This window comes from Sus scrofa, chromosome 10, assembly GCF_054392235.1.
Source record: "Sus scrofa isolate SSC_HxYL_T2T_F1_AM1 chromosome 10, Sscrofa_HxYL_maternal_Yorkshire_Landrace_v2.0, whole genome shotgun sequence".
In the NCBI taxonomy this organism is placed as follows: Eukaryota; Metazoa; Chordata; class Mammalia; order Artiodactyla; family Suidae; genus Sus; species Sus scrofa.
Genome location: NC_139392.1, coordinates 85844395 through 85865697, shown reverse-complemented (window position 1 = coordinate 85865697; position 21303 = coordinate 85844395). Strand labels below are relative to the sequence as shown.

The 21303-nt window shown below is 46.5% G+C and overlaps 1 protein-coding gene and 1 long non-coding RNA gene across 3 annotated transcripts in view; one reads left to right on the top strand and one right to left on the bottom strand.

The window, feature by feature from the left end:
* The window catches only part of LOC106505194 (uncharacterized), a 46364-nt gene extending 36235 nt beyond the window's left edge, over positions 1-10129 (top strand). The window contains exons 1-3 of one of the 2 annotated variants that reach the window (XR_014818099.1): positions 4815-5235; positions 5511-5682; positions 6100-10129. This is a non-coding gene — a long non-coding RNA (uncharacterized LOC106505194). Of the gene's footprint in view, positions 1-4814; positions 5236-5510; positions 5683-6099 lie in introns of those variants that run through there. The other variant, XR_014818100.1, reaches the window with a different exon arrangement.
* Positions 7059-21303, bottom strand: part of LOC100510975 (coiled-coil domain-containing protein 3) — a 92195-nt gene continuing 77950 nt past the window's right edge. Inside the window, exon 3 of the mRNA XM_005668195.4 lies at positions 7059-8945. Within this exon, the coding sequence (XP_005668252.2) occupies positions 8679-8945 (267 nt within the window). The 3' untranslated portion in view covers positions 7059-8678. The remainder of the gene's footprint in view (positions 8946-21303) is intronic.

Genomic DNA, 21303 nt, shown 5'->3' with positions numbered 1-21303 from the left:
TAGTAGTCTCTTAGGATCCTTTGTATTTCTGTGATATCTGTTGTAAATTTCTGTTGTAAAATTTCATCTTTAATTTCTGATTTTATTTATTTGAGTCTTTTTTTTTCTCTTGGTGGGTATAAAGATTTGTTTATCTTTTCAAAAACTAGCTCTTAGGGAGTTCCCATCGTGGCGCAGTGGTTAACGAATCTGACTAGGAACCATGAGGTTGCGGGTTCGATCCCTGCCCTTGCTCAGTGGGTTAAGGATCCGGTGTTGCTGTGAGGTGTGGTGTAGGTCGCAGACGCGGCTGGGATCCCGAGTTGCTGTGGCTCTGGCGTAGGCTGGCAGCTACAGCTCCAATTAGACCCCTAGCCTGGGAATCTCCATATGCCGCGGGAGCGGCCCAAGAAATGGCAAAAAGACGAAAAACAAAAAAACAAGAAAAAACAAAACCAAAAAAAACTAGCTCTTAGTTTCATTGATTTTTTTTTTTTTTTTGTCATTGTGATCTCTATTTCATTTATTTCTGCTCTGATCTTTGTTATTTTCTTCCTTATACTAACATTGGGCTTAGTGTGTTCTCTTTCTAATCACCTGAAGTAAAAATTTTCTTATTTGAAAATCTTGTTTCTTAAAGCAGGCATTTATCACTTGAACATCTTACCTATAACTGCTTTTGCTGCATCCCATGTTTTGGTATGTGTGTTTCTGTTTTCATTTGTCTCATGATATTTTAAAATTTCTTTTAAAATTTCTTCTTTGACCCATTGATTGTTCCGTAGAATCTTATTTCCTCCTTACCTCTAACTTTTGACAATTTTAATTACAGTATATCTCTCTGAGTCTCTTCATAGTCATGCTTTTTCAGATTGAGGCTTCCTGCATCTGGATGCCTGCTTCTTTCTTCAAGTTAGGGAAGTTTCAGCCATTTCTTTGAATTATCTTTCTATTCCCTTATCCCTCTCTTCTTTTATAATTGTGTATGTTAGTCTGTTGGATAGTGTTCCTAAGTCCCTCAAGTTTTTTTCAATCTTTTGTCTTTTGTCCTTATGATTAGATGAATTTTACTGCCCTATCTTAAGCTCATGGATTTTTGTTTTGCATTTTAGGACCACACCCATGGCTTGTGGCAGTTTCCAGGCTAGGGGTCAAATTGGAGCTACTACAGCTGCTCCCTCCTGTCTTCTTTGTTCTCTTCCTTTGTGATCTGATGATTTTCCTGAATGGTATGCTTAGATTTCTTTATCTTTTGTGTGTCTTCTCTAGGGCTATGTGGTGTAGTCACCACAAGGCTTACATAAAACATCTAGACGTTACAACAGTCTATTTTTAAGCTGATAACAGCTTAAGTTTGAATGGTTCTAAAACCACATTTTACCTCTCCCCTCATACCACATTTTGTTTTTGATGTCACATTTGCATCTTAAGTATACATTAATGAAGTATTGTAATTATAGTTATTTTTACTATTTTGCCTTTTAATCTTCGTGTTAGTTTTATAAATGATTACCGCACCGCCGTTACAGCATTAGATTATCCTGAATTTGACTACACATGTACCTTTCTCAGAACAATTTTTCCTTTCGTATGTGTTTCCTGCTACTAATTAGTGCCTTTTTGTTTCAGCTTAAGTCTTTTTAACATTTCTTGTGGGGTCAGTCACTTGGTGCTAAACTCATTCAGTTTTTGCTTCTCTGAAAAACTAGCTCTCCTTCAATTAGAAGGGAAACTGAAACACAACTGATGTTTGTATATAGATTTTGGATCTTGCAACTTGACTGCATTTGTTTATTCTAATAGTTTTTTTCTGGTGGAGTCTTCGGGGTTTTATATGAAATACGTTCTCCAATTCCGAAGGACAGCTTTGCTGAGTACATTATTATTGGCTGGTGGATTTTTTTTCTTTCAGGAGTTTGAATACACATCCCAGTCCCTCTGGCCTGCAAAGTTTATCTTTAAAAGATCTGATAAATTTATGTGGGTTCCCTTGTATGTAACCAGTTGTTTTTTCTCTTGCTGCTTTTAAGATTTTCTCCTTACCTTTAACTTTTGACAATTTAATTACAATATGTCTCTATGAGTCTCTTTGTACTCATTCTTTTTCAGATTTAGGCTTCCTGCATCTGGATGCCTGCTTCTTTCTTCAAGTTAGGGAAGTTTCAGCCATTTCTTTGAATTATCTTTCTATCCCTTATCCCTCTCTTCTTTTATAAATGTGTATATAAGTCTGCTGGATAGTGTCCCATAAGTCCCTCAAGTTTTTTTCAATCTTTTGTCTTTTGTCCTTATGATTAGATGAATTCTACTGCCCTATCTTAAGCTCATGGATTTTTTTTTTTTTTTTTTTTTTTGCATTTTAGGGCCACACCCATGGCTTGTGGCAGTTCCCAGGCTAGGAATCAAATTGGAGCTACAGCTGCTGACCTACACCACAGCGATGCAGGATCTAAGCCTGTGTCTGTGACCTACACCACAGCTTATGGCAATGCCAGGTCCTTAATCCACTGAGCGAGGCCAGGGATTGAACCTGTGTCCTTATGGATGCTGGTCATGTTTGTTAACTGCTGAGCCTCAACAGTATCTAGTTGCTATCGAAGCGGCTGTTGAATTTTTCAGTTATTATATTCTTCAGCCTCGTGATCGGATTGGTGCTTTTTAATACTCTGTCAGCTTTGTTCGTGTTTTGCTCTCCTGCCCTCAGTGCACATCCTTATGTCTGTTAATTGAAAGGTCAGGTAACTTACTCATCTCTGTAATATTAAGGTCTGTTTCTGAGGTTTCATCTTGTTTTTTCGTTTGGAATATATTTGTGCCTTTCTTCATTTTTCTTAACACTCTGTGTTTGTTTCTGTGCATTAGATAATGCAGCCTCCTTTCCTGGTCTTCACGGAGTGGTCCTGTGTGGGAGATGAATCTATCAGCCTCCTGTAAGCTTTGTGATGGTCCAAGCCACCATCCGTGTTCCTAGCACCTCTCAGTACTTGTCAGGGTCCCAAAGGGGAGGAGCATAGTCAGCTCCTACATGCAGGCTGCGTGGATCCTCAGGCAACAGCTGGGAGAGTATGTAGGTGGGCATCTCCCGGGGAGAAATGGGAGGTGGTGTCTTTGCCTGCTCCAGGTGTGTAGCTGTGCGATGGGGAGAGGGGTGTCCTCCTGAGTCCGTGAAGAACCACTTTTTTGCTCCACAAATGCAAGACCTATTTGTTAACAGAACCAAGCAATTTGGCTGCTTGAACCTCAGGTGGTTGCCACAAAAGCTGGGGCACAGCCGACTGCACAGTCTCCTTCCAGGGAGGTAACTAGCCACCTGGAGCAGGCTAGCAGGAGAGAGGAGATGTGTCTGGTTTCAAGGAGGATCATGGGCAGCCTCTAGGTTGAAGGCTGACCCTTGGGCAGGAGCTTTTGAACTAATGCAGATAGACCCCTTTCGTGGAAAGACTGAGAGGTGGGCATTTCTTTCTGTTCCCTCTCTATTGAGCTCTGTGGGACTAGCCAGTTTAAAACTGCCTCTGCTTTCTGTAGTCCCACTGAGGCAGAATATCAACTCGGGTAGTCAGTGTAGGAGCATGGGCTTCGATGCCTTCTTTGATCTGGCTATTGATGAACTTTTGTGGCTTAAGGGCTCCAGGCAGTAACATCCCCACAGCCCTCGTTTTATTATAGGAAATGGGCCTTCCGCACAGACTTTGTTTACTATGGAAGTGTGACTCTCTAGCCCACTCCTCAACTGATAAAAAAGGAGTGAGAGGAATGGTGACTTAATCTAAGGAAAGGAAAGGACCAAAAAGCCATCAAGCCTTGGGGACATTTCCAACCCTAAAACCCATATTGGACAAGGACTGATGTAGGTAATTGAGCAAGGCCAACAGGCGACAACCACATCTTTCTGGACCCCACGTTGGTACCCACCTCCCATCTTTAAGGAATAAAAACCTGTAAAGGACAACAGAGAAGGGGGGCTCTTCTCCCCCCTCCCAACCTGTCCTGGGAGCTATTTGCTTTTCTTTAATAAAGACTTTGCTTGCTTGCTGCCTGTGCGTTCACGGAGTTCATTCTTCGACTGCCGTGAACAAGAACCCTGATTCCGGTAGCAACATCTTTCTGGTATCACTATGGGCCTTCTGAATGGAAGCCCTGGTGACAGTGAGGGCCAGGAGATCTGGGGACCCATCCCCTACCAGCAGCCACAAAATCTGGGGTGCAGGTGTAGGTACAGATTCTTTTCAAGGAAATACTGGCACCTTGGAGCAGGCAAGAGGGGACAGGGGTGGTATCCACTGGCTTCCCTGGCATTTGGGGAGGATGGCAGTCAGCCAGCCCCTAGATAGGTGCCCCAGGCACCAGCTTTTAAAGCATCTAAACAGACCTCTTTCAGGGACAGACTAGCACTGCATGTTTTTTGTCTGCCCCCCCACCCCCGCCCCGTGCTGCCCCAATGTGAGTGCTTGAGCCCACGGACAACTGCTGCTTTGTTTGGTATAGTTGGTAGCTCTCGTGCACTCAACTCCATTGGCCTGGTGAACTGGGTGTTGTAGGTGTGAGGTCCAAACCCTTCACTCTGCAAGGGGAGGCTGGCATGTGGGGATCCCTCCCCGTTACCTGGCTCTGTGCCAGGGCTTGGGTTTATGGCAAGAGGATGTCTCAACCTTTCCTACTCATTTCAACGTAATGGTTTTCTTTCTTCCCTCATTGTGTACAGGGGGCTTATTAGCCAGTTTCTTCCAGAAGGAACTCCTGTGTGTAGCTGTTCATGAGGTGTGTCCCTGGGAGGAGGGCAGTCCGGAGCCTTCTGTGTTGCCATCTGTAAATACAGCCTCAATACTTTCTGAACTGTGCTTCTGTTTTTGTGTTTCCTGGACTGGGCAGACCTGAGCGTGGCTGCCAGCTAAGGGCAGGATTCCCCAATAAAGAAAAGATGTATGATAAAAGAGGGAACATGGGTGGAGCCAGGTTTTGAGAGGAGCCATGTGAATTTGCAATAACAGGGAAAAGGGTTTGACCCTGGCTGTGGGCCAGGGCAATGTGCCTTCCTTTCAAATGAGGGGGAGGAGCGAGAGGCGGTAAACCAGAGGGCGTGAGTGTGGATGGGAAATGCTGCCGGTCACAACAGGAAACAAAGGCCATCAGCCACGGTGGCTCCTGACTGTGCACCCTGAGGGGATTTGGGATGGAGAGCCTTGAGATTGGCCCTTGATAGTTGAGATGCTTAGCAAAGGGATGATTTCAATTGCGCCCAGACTCTTGCATCTTCCTGTAAGTACAAAAGCACTCAACGCATTACCTGGAGATGTCTGTTCTTTTAATGATCAGTAATCTTTTGATGGTCTATCTGGTTTTGTTTTTGCAAAAACTCCTATATATCCTGGCTCCTCCCGTAGCTCTAGGGAACAGTCCCTCAGAGCTGAGAGGTGCCTGAGTTTACGTCCTCAGTCTGTGGACTAGATGGAACATGCTTCTCAACCTTTAGGTTGGGCGTTTTGTTGAAGTCAACCCCGGGAAGGTGAGGAAACACATTTCTCCCGGTATAGATTTTCCTGGTACATTTGAGACCAACCAACTCCTGAATGTGAAAGAAAGGCGGCTCAGCCACAAGGAGAGTGGAAGAGAGCTGGAATACTGTGCGGCGACTGGAAAAGTTACAAGAAAATTACATGGAACCCACTAACCACTCTTACTTGTGACGTGCACTGGGCCTTTCTGGTGAGTACAATAAGGATTGTTACGAGTGATATCTGTTGTGTGAGGTGTGTGGCGTCATGCTAAGCATCTATGTGGGTAAATTCAATCCTCTGAACAGCCTTTACGGTAGAAGCGATTATTTCCCCTCCTACAGGTGAGCATGTGCAGAGAGAGAAAGGAGGATGCAGTGGGATCCTTGACTGGCCACCTGTTCGGGCTGGGCGCCCTGGGCAACTTAGTCTCGTGAAACCCTAGCTTCCTCTGGGAGAATGAGCAGAATCACTGTTTACGAAATTATTAGGAATATTAAATGATGTGTGTGCAGGAGCCTAATGCATGCTGGGTACTTTTTTTAAAAAACCATCATAAAATGTGAACAGTGGCTCAGTTGTTGGCTCCACATAGATATTGCGATCTGAGCTTGTTCTTTCTCCCCAGAGCAGGATGAAGACTTGCACCACAGAAGCAGGAACCCCTGTGAACGTCTCCTACCAGGTAGGTACCACGTAGATGTGTGATGCAGCCTACTGTTAAAAAGTGTGTGTGTGTGTGGCGGGGGGCAGTAGTAGCAGAGACAGTGGCCCGAACCATGGTTCAGTGAAGGCTGACATTCCAACTTGGAGTGGAAGCCAAGAAATCTCATCCCTACATGAAGTGTGGCTCACATGCCACCAGTTTGTGACTCCTGGGGACTCTGGTTTAAAGATGCTAGCTTATGGAGTTCCCATGGTGGCTACCTTGTCTCTGTGAGCATGTGGGTTCAATCCCTGGCCTGGCTCAGTGGGTTAAGGATCCGATGTTGCCGTAAGCTGTGGCATAGGTCACAGATGCAGCTTGGACCTGCTGTGGCTCTGGTGGAGCCGGCAGCTGTAGCTCTGATTCGACCCACCAGCCCTGGAAACTCCCATATGCCACCTGTGTGGTTAAAAAACAAAAAATCTAAATTCTCTCTGCCTCTTACTTATTATATGACTTTGGCAAAGTCACTTTAGGTTCACTTAAGTGGAACTAAACCCTGGCCCACAGCTCAAGAGGCAGTGCTACAGTCGTCTGGCTAAACTGTGTCAATGCTCATGCGTTTTTCTCGGCTCAATAATTCCTGCTTGTATGTGAGCAGATGGCGAGGGCTGTGCTAAGATGACAGGGCAGCGGGTAGTGGGGCTCGGGGAGTTTACTTTGGCACAGATCCCAGGGTGCTGTGGGAGACACTGATTCATGTGCGTCCCTCATGAGGTGAGGCCAGGACAACCCTGCTTGTCTGCAGGTGTGTGGCGAGGTGGAAGCCCAGGGGGAGGGGGTTCATCTCACAGATGCGTCCCTGAGAGGATCTCCAAGGCCCTTCCAGGCCATCCTGCCATCTCCCTGCTCCAGAACAAACAGCCGTCACTGTACTGGTGTAGCCAAAACATTGCTGGTATTTATTGAAAAGGCAGAACGTGCTGCATCTGTAGAGATCCAGCTCCCACAGTTCTCCAGACATGGGCTGCACGTCACCCTTAGGCTTGTCATTCCCTCGGGTGGCAGCAAAACTGCTGTAGTGACACGTCCCCAGGAAGAATAAGCTAGAAGACGCGCCTTGTGTTCTACACGCTATGAAGGATTCGGTGATAAAGTGCTGGCAGAAGCTTGGCTAGGAAGGGCCCTGAGCAGAAGTCCCCATGCTGGGCAGTCCAGGGCATTGATTTCTCCCCTGTGGCCATCACCTGCCACCAAGACTCAGGTAACATAAGGCTTATGCCCCTGACAGGCTGCCAGAGCCACGGGGACGTGGTTTTTCTAAAGGCAGTAAGGCAGTGGATGGACATGTGACACTGGCATTGCCAATGGGAGGAGGGCGGGATCAGGCCCTGCGGTGTCTGGGGGAGTGGGGTGGGGTGTCCATGGAGAGCATGCCCTGCTGAGGGGCCAGCAGCTTCCACCTGGACCAGCCGGGAAGAGAAATTGGTTGGATTGGAGGATAACCAAGAGGTGGTCCCTGAAATGACTTCTTCGTCCCACAACTGGGCTCCATCCCGTGTGGCTAAGCCAAGGGCTCAGGTGTCGTCAGTACCTTTTACTCGCAATACTGTGTCTAAAGTTTTCTTTCCAATGACGATGAAGTGATTACACACAGGATCTGATGCAGTGAGAAGTGGGCTGATGTGCAGACACTACCCCAGGGTCTGGGCAGTCCTGGTGAGTGGGAAATACCTTCCTAAAGCAGCCAAGGCCAGACCGCCGGCACCAAGGCCTTTGGGACCCCAGATGGGGATGAGGCGAGGTCACCTGCTCCTAGGAGGTAAGGAAGTATCTTTGCACAACTGAAGTTCACAGCGTATTGGGTCAGCTCGCCTCAAATTCAGAGAAGTTGGAAGCAATTACTGCACAAACCGTAAGCTAGAATTTAGCAGTGGCTGAAATACTGTTCAGGCTCTTTCAACTTAGGAACGTGGTTTGATGAGACATGACAGGCCCATAAAGGCAATTCCTGAAGCCTCTGCAAGTCTGGGGAGCTGATGCTGGAAATCCCACATAATTCATCTTGTTTAATTACCTGCCACCCCATTCCCAACTCCATTCCCAGAACTGTAATAAGCTCATTAAGTCTTAATGACACCAGAAGGTTCCTTGACTTGCTTCCAATCATTCCTCCAAACTAATGGTTGTCCTGCAGCTCTAAGCTGAGACCACACTGCCTTTCTTCAGAAATCAAGGCCAAAGGCCTTGGGTTCTTTTACCTCTAGAGATTCTAAAGCGTTCTTTCCCTAATAAGTGTACTTTCCAGGCTGCTTCTGGAAGCTGAGGACAGTCCCCATGGCACCAAGGACAGATCTAGGAGCAGGCCAGGGAGGGACAGGAAGCCTGCAGCCAAGGAGACAGTGAGACTTGCCTTGGAAACCAACTAGATGCTACCGAATGCAGAATAAAAATATCATCTACAGGAGTTCTTGAACTATGGGCACGTACAAACCCGGCCTCCCTCTTTCACGCCCCGTGAGAGGCCCCCTCTGCGGCGGGAGGGCCCGGTTCCAGCCTCGCTACCCCCGCAGGTAGGGGGCACGCGCGGGCTCCTGCCCCAGCGCGTTGATGTGCGGGAGCGGGCCGGCCAGCTTCTCGCTCAGCTTCCGGTTCAGCAGCTCCAGGTGGCGGCCGTTCTTGCGCGCCTGCCGCAGGGACCTCCTGACCTTCTTCACCCGGTCCCGCAGCTGCTTGTTGCGCTTCTCCAGCGTGGCCACCTTCTGCTGCAGCTTCTTCACGTGGTCCTCCTCCTCAAACAGGGCCTTCTGCACCGAGGAGCACATGAGCTGGGGACGAAGGCAGCAGAGGCGGGTGAGTTCAGAAAACCTGCCCAGGCTGAGGACAGCCCTCAGGCCCCCGGCTGGGTTTCGCCCTGTGGCCCCCAAACCAACACCAACGCAGCGCCTCTCCTTTGCTTTCTGTATCTGGAGGCCCGAGGTAATTTTGTTTTAAAAAGCTACTCCATGGTTTATCTTCTCATATGCTTACCAGTTTGCATCTCATTGATGCCCTGTTGGGATAGTGACTCTTTCGTGTTTTGCTCTCATTCACCGGTTCTGCCTGCTCATTTCTAATCTGGGTCCAAAACATTTTCCAGAAAAGCCAAAGCTTGAGGATCACCCAGCTGGAAGGGAAGCTGGAGCCCATAGAGGCCTTCAGCATATTTCCAGGAAAGGCTTTACCCGCCCTGAGGCACAAATACCTCATCTGGAGACCTTTCTAATCAATCTTGAGATCGGCTGGACGAGAATGTCTTTGAAAATGGAGATTTTGTTTCTAATGCAGGCCACCTTGGGTTCTTAAAAGAAAAAAGGAGATTCTAAATATTCGTCACTCCTATCCAAAAGGACAGAGCTCCAGTGAACCAAGAGGTAAAAGACCAAAACCTGAAATAGAAAAATGCACAGAGAACATGGATATGCCACCGGCAAGGAAATACCAATCTCTCAGTGTAGGAAAATCTACCCCCTACTCTAAGATACACACAAGGTAGATAGATCCACAGTGAATTGCTTTTTCACAAAATCAAATTTTGATTTTACTTTCTGGTAACATCAGAGGCAGGACTGGGGTAAACAGACATTCTCATATACTGTGGGGAGAGAGTCAACTTCCATAAAGAGCAGTTTGACTGCTTACACCCTTGGGTCTAGTCATTCTGAGATTTCATCTGCTATAAATACTCCAACGTGTGCAAACACACACACACACCTGTTATGAGAAGGGTGAGGAGTGACGTGAACATCATGGCCGTATAAGACAGCCCTCGGAGTTCCCATCGTGGCGCAGTGGTTAATGAATCCGACTGGGAACCATGAGGTTGCAGGTTCGATCCCTGGCCTTGCTCAGTGGGGTAAGGATTCGGCATTGCCGTGAGCCGTGGTGGAGGTCGCAGATGCGACTCGGATCCCACGTTGCTGTGGCTGTGGTGTAGGCCGGCAGCTACAGCTCTGATTAGACCCCTAGCCTGGGAACCTCCACATGCCACGGGTGAGGCCCTAGAAATGGCAAAAAGACAAAAAAAAAAAAAAAAAAAAAAAAAAGACACCCCTCATTCCCCTCCCCAAACAAAAAACTGAACAAAAGTGACTTGAGAGAACTGTGGGATCCAAGGGACCCAGGAGAAATCTTGCCACCCATGTACCTGCGCATGCCTATCTAAGTGCTTGCCTGTCTCCACTATTCTGTTGTGTCCACAGAACCTATTTTTCCCTATACCTGCAGTTCGTGTGTTCATGAACAAAAATGCTGGTGCCCTGAATGACTGTTAACCTTAAAGCATAAAAAAAGAAGACAAACATCAGTCCTGGCTGTGGTCTGCCTCCAACTCCTCTTAGGCAAAGGCCCTCAACAGTTATTTCTCCAACAAAGATGTGCAGATGGCCAACAGGTGTGTAAAGAGGTGCCAGACATCACTATGAGGAAAATACAAATCAAAACCACCCTGAGCTATCGCTCACGCTCGTACTTCTCTAACCTAGATCCAGAAATCCCAGATGGTATTAAGTAACATGAGCTCAAAAGAGGCTTATACCAAGATACACTGTAGGAGTTCTGTTGTGGCTCAGCAGAAACGAACCTTGACTAGTATCCAAGAGGGTGTGAGTTCAATCCCTGGCCTCGCTCAGTGGATTAAAGATCCAGCGTTGCTGTGAGCTGTGGTTTAGGCCACGGTTGTGGCTCCGATCCTGCATTGCTGTGGCTGTGGTATAGGCTGGCAGCTATAGTTCCAATTTGACCCCTAGTCTGGGAACTTCCATATGCCACACCTGCGGCCCTAAAAAGCAATAAAGCAAAAAGATACACTGTAATTCAAGTATCAAAAGTTAAAGACAATGAGGGAATCTTAAAAGCAACAAAAAAATAACTTGTTATGTACAAGGGAACTTTATGTGCAAGGGAACCTTATAGGACTATTAGCAGATTTTTCAGCATAAGTTTTGCAGGCCAAAAGGAAGTGGAGTAGCATAATATTTTAAGAGCTGAAAGAAAGAAAATGCCAACTAAGAATACTCTACCCTGGAAAACTGTCCTCAGAACTGAAGAAGAGATAAAGAATTTTCTAGATGAGCAAAAGTAGTTCATCACCACTAGACCAGCCTTATAAGAAATACTAGAGGGAGGAGTTCCCTTTGTACCACAGCGGAAACGAATCCAACTAGGAACCATGAGGTTGCAGGTTCGATCCCTGGCCTCGCTCAGTGGGTTAAGGATCCGGTGTTGCTGTGAGCTGGGGTGTAGGTCACAGATGTGGCTTGGATCTGAAGTTGCTGTGGCTGTGGCACAGGCCGGCGGCTACAGCTCCAACTAGTCCCCTGGCCTGGGAACCTCCATATGCCGCAGGTGCGGCCCCAGTAAGACAAAAAGACAGAAAAGAAATATTAGAGGGAGTTATTCGAGCTGAAAAGAGAAGGTGCTAATTAATAACAAGAAAACGTAAAAAAAGTATGACTCTCCCTGGTAAAGGTAAATATGTATAAAATTCAGAATCTAATGTCATAAAGGCAGTGGGTTAATCACTTGTAAAGCCAGTATAAAGGTTTATAAAGCAGTAAAATTTAATAGAATTTTTAAATAAATACACAAGGTAAAAGATGTATACTGTGACATCAAAAGCACTATAAAATAAGTTATATACTGAAAATGGACTGCCCTAGGTTGTTTTATAATGTCCTGGATCCGGCATTGCTGTGGCTGTGGCATGGGCTGGCAGCTGTAGCTCTGATTGGACCCCTAGCCTGGGAATCTCCATATGCCACAAGTGTGGCCCTAAAAAGAAAAAAAAAAAAGAAACAAACAAAGGCCATTATATAATGATAAAGGGATCAGTTTGATAAGAGTATCAAAGTTTGATATCATTAGTAAATATTTATGCATCCTATATAGAAGCATCTTAATATATAAAGTAAGTATTAGCAGACCTAAAAGGAAGAATCTAGCCAATCTAACTTTGGCTAGATTTAGTAATAGTAGGGGACTTCAGTAACCCCTCATGGACAATGAAAAAAAAAATCATACAGACAAAAGAATGAGACATTGGGCTTAAACTACATGTTAGACCAGATAGACTTAACATTTACAGAACCATCCAAAAGCAATGGAACACATATTCTTCTCAAATGCACGGGAAACATTCTCTAGGACAGATAATATGTTCAGTCACAAAACAAGTGACTGAAATCTTATCAAGTAGCTTTCTTACCACAATGGTATAAAAGTAGAAATCAATTACAGAAAAAAAGCTGGGAATTTCACCAATATGTGGAGATTAAACACACTCCTAAACAACCAAGAGATCAAAAAGAGAAATCAAGAAATAAAACACCATAATTTATGGGATGTAATAAAATCAATTGGAAGAGGGAATTCATAGTAATAAATGCCTACATGATGAAAGAAGAAAGATCTCGAATAAACAGCCTAACTTTACACCTTAAGGAACAAGAAAAAGAAAAAAAAAAAAAAAAAATGAAGCCCAAAGTTAGCAGAAGGAAGGAAATAACAAAAAATCAGAGCAAATGAAATAGATACTAAAAAGACAATATAAAAAGTCAATAGAATTAAAAGCTGGTTTTTTGAAAAAAGTGATATCATGAACTTTGGCTAGATTCAGCAAGAAAGACATAAAATCAGAAATGAAAGGAGATATTACACCTATTTCAATAAATACAAAGGATCCTAAGAGACCATTCTGAACAATTATACACCAAATTGGATAATAAGAAATGGATAAATTCCTGGAAACATAAACCTACCTAGGGTAAGTCATAAACAGAAAATCTGAACAGATGAATTACTAGTAATCAAAAACTTCCAAAAAAAAAAAAAAAAAAAAAAAACTTCCCCAAACACAGAAGTCCAAAACCAGATGGTTTCAGTGGTGAAATCTACCAAACATTTAAAGAAAAATTAATACCAGTCCTTCTCAAACTTTTCCAAAAAAACAGAAGGGAGCACTTTCAAACTCACTGTGTAAGGCCAGTATTACCCTGTTACTAAAAGCAGACAAAAGACACCACAGAAAAGAAATCACCGGCCAGTATCCCTAATGAACACAGAGAAAAAGATTCTCAATAAAAGATTAGCAAGCTGTTTTCAATAATACATTCACAGGATCATATACCATGATCAAGTGGGATTTATTCCAGGGATGCAAGGATGGTTCAATATCTGCAAATCAGTCAGTGTGGTACACCACATTAACAAACTGAAGGATAAAAATCAATAGATGCAGGGAAAGCATTTGACAAAATTCAGTATCCATCTATGATAGAAATTTTGGTGAAGGATTAGGTCTTGAGGGCAGAGCCCTCATTAATGGGATTAATGTCCTTATAAAAGAGGCCTGAGCTCCCTCTCGCCTCTTCTGCCGTGGGAAGATACAAGAAGTCTGTGACCTGGAAGGGGCCTCACCTGCCCATGCTGGCTCCCTGACCTTGGACTTCCAGCCTCTAGAGCCGTGAGAAAAAAGTTTCTTTTTGTTTGTAAGTGACCTCCTCTGGAATTTTGTTAACGTAGCCCAACCAGATTAAAACTCCCCTGATACACAGAAAACAACTGCTAAAGGCTGATTGTTATTATGGGATAGGGCTCAGTTTCTTAAAACCCTTAACCTTTGTGATTGGACCCAGCCTGTATCTCTAGTCTTATGTATCAGCCTTTTGTTTACACACGTTATGCCCAAAGCTACCTGGCTCTGGTTGTTCTCCCAGGATGTCGTCTTTCCAATCTCTGGGCCTGTGCAGGCTCTTCCTTCCTCCTGGAGGGCTGGTCAACCCCAGCTCTGTCTGGCGGTCCTAGAACCATTCTGCACATCCACCTCCAAGACACCCTCCACATCCCAGTTAATGATTCCTCCTCTCCCATCTCCACAGCACCCAGAGCTATTCACACAACACACACTGGGCACCACACAACACTGCCAGGACACACACTGCCCTTGTCACATCCTGAACTACGGAAGGCCTGTTTCACTACAGCCTTTGTAGCCTCGTTCCCCTGGCCATTATAAGCATATACTAAAAAATCTGAATCAAGTTAAGTGTTCCAAAAACATCTGTCAATTAATAAAGAGTTTTTTTACCACTGTTAGAGGGGGCGGCCACATGTGCCACACTGCCCTCTTCTGGCCAAAACGAGCCCCTTAAAAAGGAGAAAAGGTGACGCAGGAGACGCTGACATCATTACATTGTATATGATCAGATATCATGTCTATCACTTACTGTTTAATATGGACGCCTACTGGGCTTAGGACTTTATATCCACTCTCACTCGGTTGTGGTCTTTCTCTAAGTTATAACAGATTCTTCAACCAAGGACAGGATAAAAGAGTCCAAGCAAAGTCTATTAAAGCAAGAGGGCTGGGTTTTTAGATGGATAGCTGTTCAAATTTTGAGAGGACAGAATCCAATAGTGGGTAGGAGCATCGAAGGGAAGGTCGAGTTACACTTTATGATGCTCTTCACATGCTGCATTTTAAAATAAGCGCAAACCTGATGGGATGCAACAAGTTCTGCCCTGTTGATGGAACATTCATGATCCTAAGACATCAGCAGTCTTCTTGGCATCCCTCAGACCCAGAGGCCAGATGTTCCCCACTCCAGGGAGCTAGAGCAAGAGGACGACCACCTTGACAATGGCCTGAAAACAACCCAGATGGAGCAAAGGGACAGCTGGACATGTGTGTGTAGGGGGGGGTGGGGGCACAGTTATTAAGTCAGGATGAATGGCATGAGTGGAGTTCCTCGGTGACTATGTCACTCTCCATCCCACAGCCTCTCGTTGACATGAGCAGCATTTGAGCTGGAGCAGAAAGACACAGAAGGACTCTTAGAACTTGTCCAGGGTCACTAGTAGTAAAGCTGTGACCCAGGACCTCTTAGCAGGCAGAAGGTTTTTCTTTCTCTGGACAGTGGGCTATGCCTGCAAGCAGGGAGGGCTTAGGCCCCAGGAATAAGAAGCTAACCCCATAAAATGATGAAGCCATTGTCATAAAAAAGCCTCCTGAATGCTGGTCATCACGTCTTGTGAAAGCAAGAATTTCTGCACAAGAGCTATGCTTTCATAAATATGTGTTTGAGAAAATCTTCTTTCTCTGGAATCCTTTCCAAATGAAATCAATTTCTCTAGAAACTGCTTTAACATCTGTCTGTCTGTGGTATATAAGGTCAACAAACTCGCTTGGTTTTGTGTCCTTAGAGTAGGCTGAGGAGAGGAGGGACCGAGCTGAAAAAGGTATTGCCACATGTTCTTTGAAGAAACAAAGAGATGCAAATGATGGTATCAGGCAACCCCAAAGCAAGCAGTTCCTAACAGGCAGCCACATCCCCAGGCCCGTGTCACACCAGCTCTGACTATGGAAGAGGAAGCACCAGCCCATGTCAGGTGTCTAAGCACCTAGCATCCACCATGGCTGGATTGCTTTTCTCTAGAAAACTCTACTGTGTCAGGATGGATGGAAAGGCTGCCACGAAGGGAGCCTTCCCTTTCATTCCTAGTAAGACAAAAGGTAGGTTGGGATTCCCATTCTTCATCTTTTTTTTTTAAACAACACCTTTCTAAACTATAAAAGCCACATCTTTTATTGTAGACAAACTTTTTAAAATTATGGGGCCAGAAAAAGACAATTAAGATCATGTGTAATTCTGTTTCACAGAGATAGCCACTGCTGGCATTTGAATATATTTCTTCCTAGGACTGTTTCTATCAGTATACCTAAATATTGAAAGTTGGCCTCATGCCCGAGTTTCTGTTCTTGTTTTTTCCCCTTGGATATTTTTTCATGGTTACTTTCTGGACGTTTGTTTGGACACTTCCACTGAGCATTTCAATGGAAACCAAGTGGGGGGTGGGGAGGTCAGGTGGTTCTGCCCACCCACCATGAACCGCACTGTCCATCACTCATTGTTAACCTCCTCCCTCCTTATGACCACAGGCGGATGGGAAGGGATGCCAGGACGGGCCATTCTGCACCTGTGCTGCTGAATGACCTCAGGGTGACCTTCTGGGTAGTCAGCTGCCTCCAAAGGCAGGTCAAAGCCATGAGAGTTTCTCACCTGTGCCCTACCTAAAACCATCCCCTGTGCTCTGCTGTCTTTAGAAATCTCGGATGCTGTGAGAAAGTTTCACAGTCAAGATGTTGAAAGGTTAAGGAACCGTATGAATATTAGCCTGTAGAGTCAATACACTATGTACAAACAGAATTGATACACCATGTACAAACACCTCTCAATGACTAAAGAAATCATTTCTAAACAGTTTCCACTTCCGGCATTCATTCCAGCAAGCAGCATTTATTATACCATGCCTGGCACTGTGCAGTGCAGAAAGTTTTCCTGAATCCGTCCACAGTATACCCCTCTAAGCTCTGTATCTAGCTTAACAAAAAGACGGTGTATTAAAAATTACTATTTCATGGCAGCAGACATGCCGAATGCTCACTGAGGTTTCCTGCCTTCACAGCTGCTTTCAATTTAAATAGCCACCTATAAAGACAAGACAAAGTGTACTTTCTGAAATGGTAAAAATGAGGCAAGACTCAAAGTGGCCACACTAGCCAACAACTTGCCTTTTTAACACTGCTCCTGTTCTTGAGATTCAACAAAGGAAAAAAAAAGAAAAAGAGAACAAAAATCTAGCATCGAGGTCAGCAAACTCTGGCTCGTGGACCCAGTCGGACCCACCACCTATTTTTGCCAATAAAGTTTGATGGAGCACAGCCACCTTCCCTTTTTTTTGCATTCCTGCTGCAAGGACAGAGTTGAGTAGCAGCGACACAGACTGTGGTCCAAAAAGCCTAAAATATTTAGTACCTGGCCTCTAGTAGGAAAAAAAATTCTCAAACCCTAATTTGGAAAGGAGCTCAAGGCAAACAGAGCTGCAAAGGCAAAAGCTGACACCTGGGTGTGTTTGGAGGGAAAACAGCCAACAGAGACTGGAGGAGGGCAAAAGACAGGAGACGCTCAGGCCCCGGAGTCTCCCAAGACCCTTACTGGCCACCCCTCACCCTTTTCCCAGCCCCGTCAACACTGGTTTGTGGTCACGGCTCGGGCTGCCAGGTCACAGCTCAAGTTCCCAGTGACCTTGTCAAGGACCCTTGGACTCTCTGTGGACCGCTGCCAATTTCGAAGCTCCAGATGGAAGTTCAGAGGATGGCTCTTGCCAAAATGGCTATCTGTCTCTGAAATGCTTCCCCAGCGACAGTGGAGGGATAAGCTTTCTAGAACCTCCCAGGTGCACTGCCAGGAGCATCAGCTCTCAGCGGGAGAAGCCCTGTGAGGTGGGTCGCCAATCACGCAGTTTGTCACTTCTGAAAAGCTTCCCTGCATCGTGTCCTCCGACCCCGCCTCCTCCGTCCCGTGTGAGCTGCAGGAGCCCCCACCCCAATTCTCGCCCGTTCCCTCGGGCCCTGGCTCTTCGTCCTCCCATTGCTTTCAGCCTCGTAGAGGGAAGGGTGAGGTGGCGGGCGGCAGGGCCAAGCGGATGCAGAATGGTTTCCTAAATGATTCGACAGTAAGGGTTTGGATGACACCCAGCGCTACCGAGAACTCTCCCAAACCACAGCAGTGACAGCAGGGCAGTTCTTCTGAGGCCTCTCTGGAGAAACAAGCTGAGGTTCCTGTGACTGTATTTGACTTGGCATCCAGGCCTTTGCTCCACCCCAAGTCCAGAGTTGTCTCCCTGTGCCAGGCGCCCACCAGAAGGGAGAGCAGATGTCTCAGACAGGGTGGCCTGAAGGCGAGGGGCCTGTGGAGCTGGGGCAGGAGGTCAGGGGGTGGGGCTGGGGCAGGAGCGCCCTTCCCGGGATCAAGGGCTTCCCCATTTTCCCTTCCTGCTCCCTCCCCCACTCCGCAGACCAGCAGGAGGCTGTCTGGCGCCCTGGGTAGGAGTGTGGGCTTCAGAGCCAGGCAAAACTGGGCTTGCATCCTGGCTGCCCCATCCCCTGACAGCGGGGCCTGGCCTGCATCAGCAAGGCTGCCTTAGCTCACTCTCCTTACTTACACACAGGGTACTAATGGCCCCGCCGCAGGCTTGCTTTGAAGATTAAAATCAAATAGGAGATGGGAAAAGCTTTGGGAAAGCACCCGACACACAGTAAACAAGACAGGAAGCTTTACGGCTGTTACTCATCCCGAACTTAGCTTTCCTGAAGCCACTGCCGCTCCCCAAACACACTGCGCTCTCAAGGATCTATGCCTTTGCACGTGGAGTTCCTTTTGCTTAGAAAAATCTCCCCTCCATCCAGCTGATGAAATTCTCATTTTCCAAGCCTGGGTTCAAAAGTCACTCCTGTGAAGCCTTCCTGATTCTTCCAGAAAGAGCCATGTAATCTTTCCCTAATTTTATCCACTGTCAAGTTTATCACATGGTGCATCTGGCTCTCTCCTGGACAGTCGAGGCCCCTGAAATGCATTTTCATCTCTGTATCCAGCCCCTGACATGGAGTCAAGCAAGGAAGGAAGCGAGCAAGCGATGCAGGCTGAAAGAGAAACAAGTTCAAGTTGGGCAATGAGTGAAGACGCAGGAGCTGCCTTTGGCAAGTGGGTGCTGGGTTCCCCGTGATCCTTGGGACGCCCCGTGTCCTTAGCCCGTTCTGACTCCCTCTTCTCCCTGGTGAGGTCAGGAGCTGGCTTTAAGGAGCTCTGACATTCGTGCCTTTTCTCTTCTGACACCCTCCCAGGCCCAGGTGACCATCTGCACATCCTATACCGAGTGGGCAGGAGTGGCAGGACATGGTGGAGGGGAGAAAAGACTGAATTTTAGAGCGGAGATGCTGGGTTACAGGAAACTCCGGTGAGTTTAGGAGACAGATCACATTTCAGAAAGACTCCCCAGAGGGCAGAAGAGGAGCACAGGGTCTTAGAAGACCAGGGCTTAACTCGCAACTCGACTGTGATTAGAACTAGGAAAGACTGTGACTAGAATTCAAATTTTGGGTCCCCTCCCTGGCACGATAGAAAGGGAAGTTTACTGGTTAGGTTCAGTTACAGAAAGACAAAGATTTACCTATCTTCAGATAAATGCACTAGAAAGTGTTGCCAAAGTGAGGTCATGAGATGCTCGCATGGAGACAAAAAGGGATGTTTTGGTCAGAGTAAAAAAATGTATATGCATATTATGTCTCCCTCTTTGATATGATATGCATTAACCTATTAGCCATGCATGCTGTTCCTGTATTAAATCAACCCCATATCTGTTTTACATCCATTCTTTTTATTTAATTAATTTATTTTGGCTTTTTTTGAGCCACACCTGTGGCACATGGGGGTTCCCAGGCTAGGGGTTGAATCGGAGCTGTAGCCACCAGCCTACACCACAGACACAGCAACGCCAGATCTGAGCTGTGTCTGTGACCTACACCACAGCTCACGGCAACCCCAGATCCTTAACCCACTGAGCAAGGCCCGGGATCAAACCCACATCCTCACGGATACAAGTTGAATTTGTTTCCACTGTGCTACAGTGGGAATTCCCAGGGTTACACCCATTCTTATTTGACTATGGCAGAGTCTCCACCAGGCAAACAAGAACTGACTAAAAGCGTGGAGACAGTTCCATCTTCTCAGGCCTGGAGGCAGCCAGAGATCCTGACTGGTCCACTCAGCTCTGAGCAGCCTGCTAACTCACAGGGTTTTCCTCAGTGTCTGTTACAAAAGTCCTATATGCTTATGGTTGAAATGGCATCGTGAGTCTAGGAGTCCGGTAACTTTTAAAGTAAATTTTGATGATGATGATAATGTCATTACTACTCACATATAAATGAATCAGTTTCCTCACTGCATCCCATTACACACTCTCTTTAAATATAGAGCTAGAGAGGGAGTTCCTGTCGTGTCTCGGTGGTTAACAAATCCGACTAGGAACCATGAGGTTGCGGGTTCGATCCGTGGCCTTGTTCAGTGGGTTAAGGATCCGGTGTTGCCGTGAGCTGTGGTGTAGGTCGCAGGTTCGGCTTGGATCTGGCATTGCTGTGGTTCTGGTGTCGGCCAGTGGCTACAGCTCCGATTCAACCCCTAGCCTGGGAACCTCCATATGCCACAGGTGGGGCCCTAGAAAAAGACAAAAAGACATATATATACACATATATATATAGAGAGAGTGCGCATGCGTGCCAGAGATGTAAACATATATATAAAATGTCTATAGGGATCTAGAAAATATGAATCAATCAATCATATGCATGTGGACCTCGCTGATGGGCACGGAACTTGTCCCATATCCTGTGACATTTCAATCTAGATTCTGAGCTTGTGGGGGAATCTGGGGGAGGTTTGCAAACACCATTTTCCCTCGTCTATGACGGAAGAAAGCCTGGGAGGCCCTCGGTCATGGAAAACTGATTCCAACCCCCAGGCTTTTCTAGACCCACCAAGGGAGGTAAAATTGAAATCACAGGTGCTTGGGTCAGAAGGCTGCTAGCATCTCATGTTCTGTTTGGAGCACCTGCCACGGTGAAATGGAGAGAGGGCTCCTGGGTAAACTGGGAAGGAGGGTTTGGGTGTGAGTTTTAAGTTCCCGGAAATTCACTCCAGACAGCTGGTGTCACAGTGGAAGGAAGGGCACCTCCGCCTAGTCTCAGTTCTGCCACTGATGGGTTGGTGACCTTGGGGAGTCGTGGTTCACCCCGAACCCCAGTTACAGCCTCAAAGACATCTTCCCACATCCGCTGCTTTGGGGTTTGGTCGAAGCCTCCTTGGACCTCTTAGTCCCTCGCTGCCAGTCCCGGCCAAGGCTGGGATTCCCTCCCATGAAAACAGCAGCAGGGCAACAGACCCTGACAGGCTTGCTGGGACAGGAACTCCCTTGGGAGGTGGTGATGCCATTGATGGTTACTGGGGTCTCAGGGTTTTATTTAAAGATCTGACCACTGGCCTTCTGATGTGTGTACTCGGCCTCGACGGCATCTTGGGCTGTGGGATAGGAAGGCCCCGATGGTGTGGGCTCCTCTCCCAGAGCGAGCAGTTGACAGATGCGCTGCTACTGGGGACGGGGGCCAAGTTCATTCCTGCCCCAGCCCTGGGTGTGTGACCATGGCCGAGTGGAGCCACTGATGGGCTTTTAAGCTCCAAGCCTCAGGTCACTGCTGTGGTCCAAGTGAAAGCTTCCCCTTCACCTTGTGAACCTCTGAACCTACTCCTAACCTAA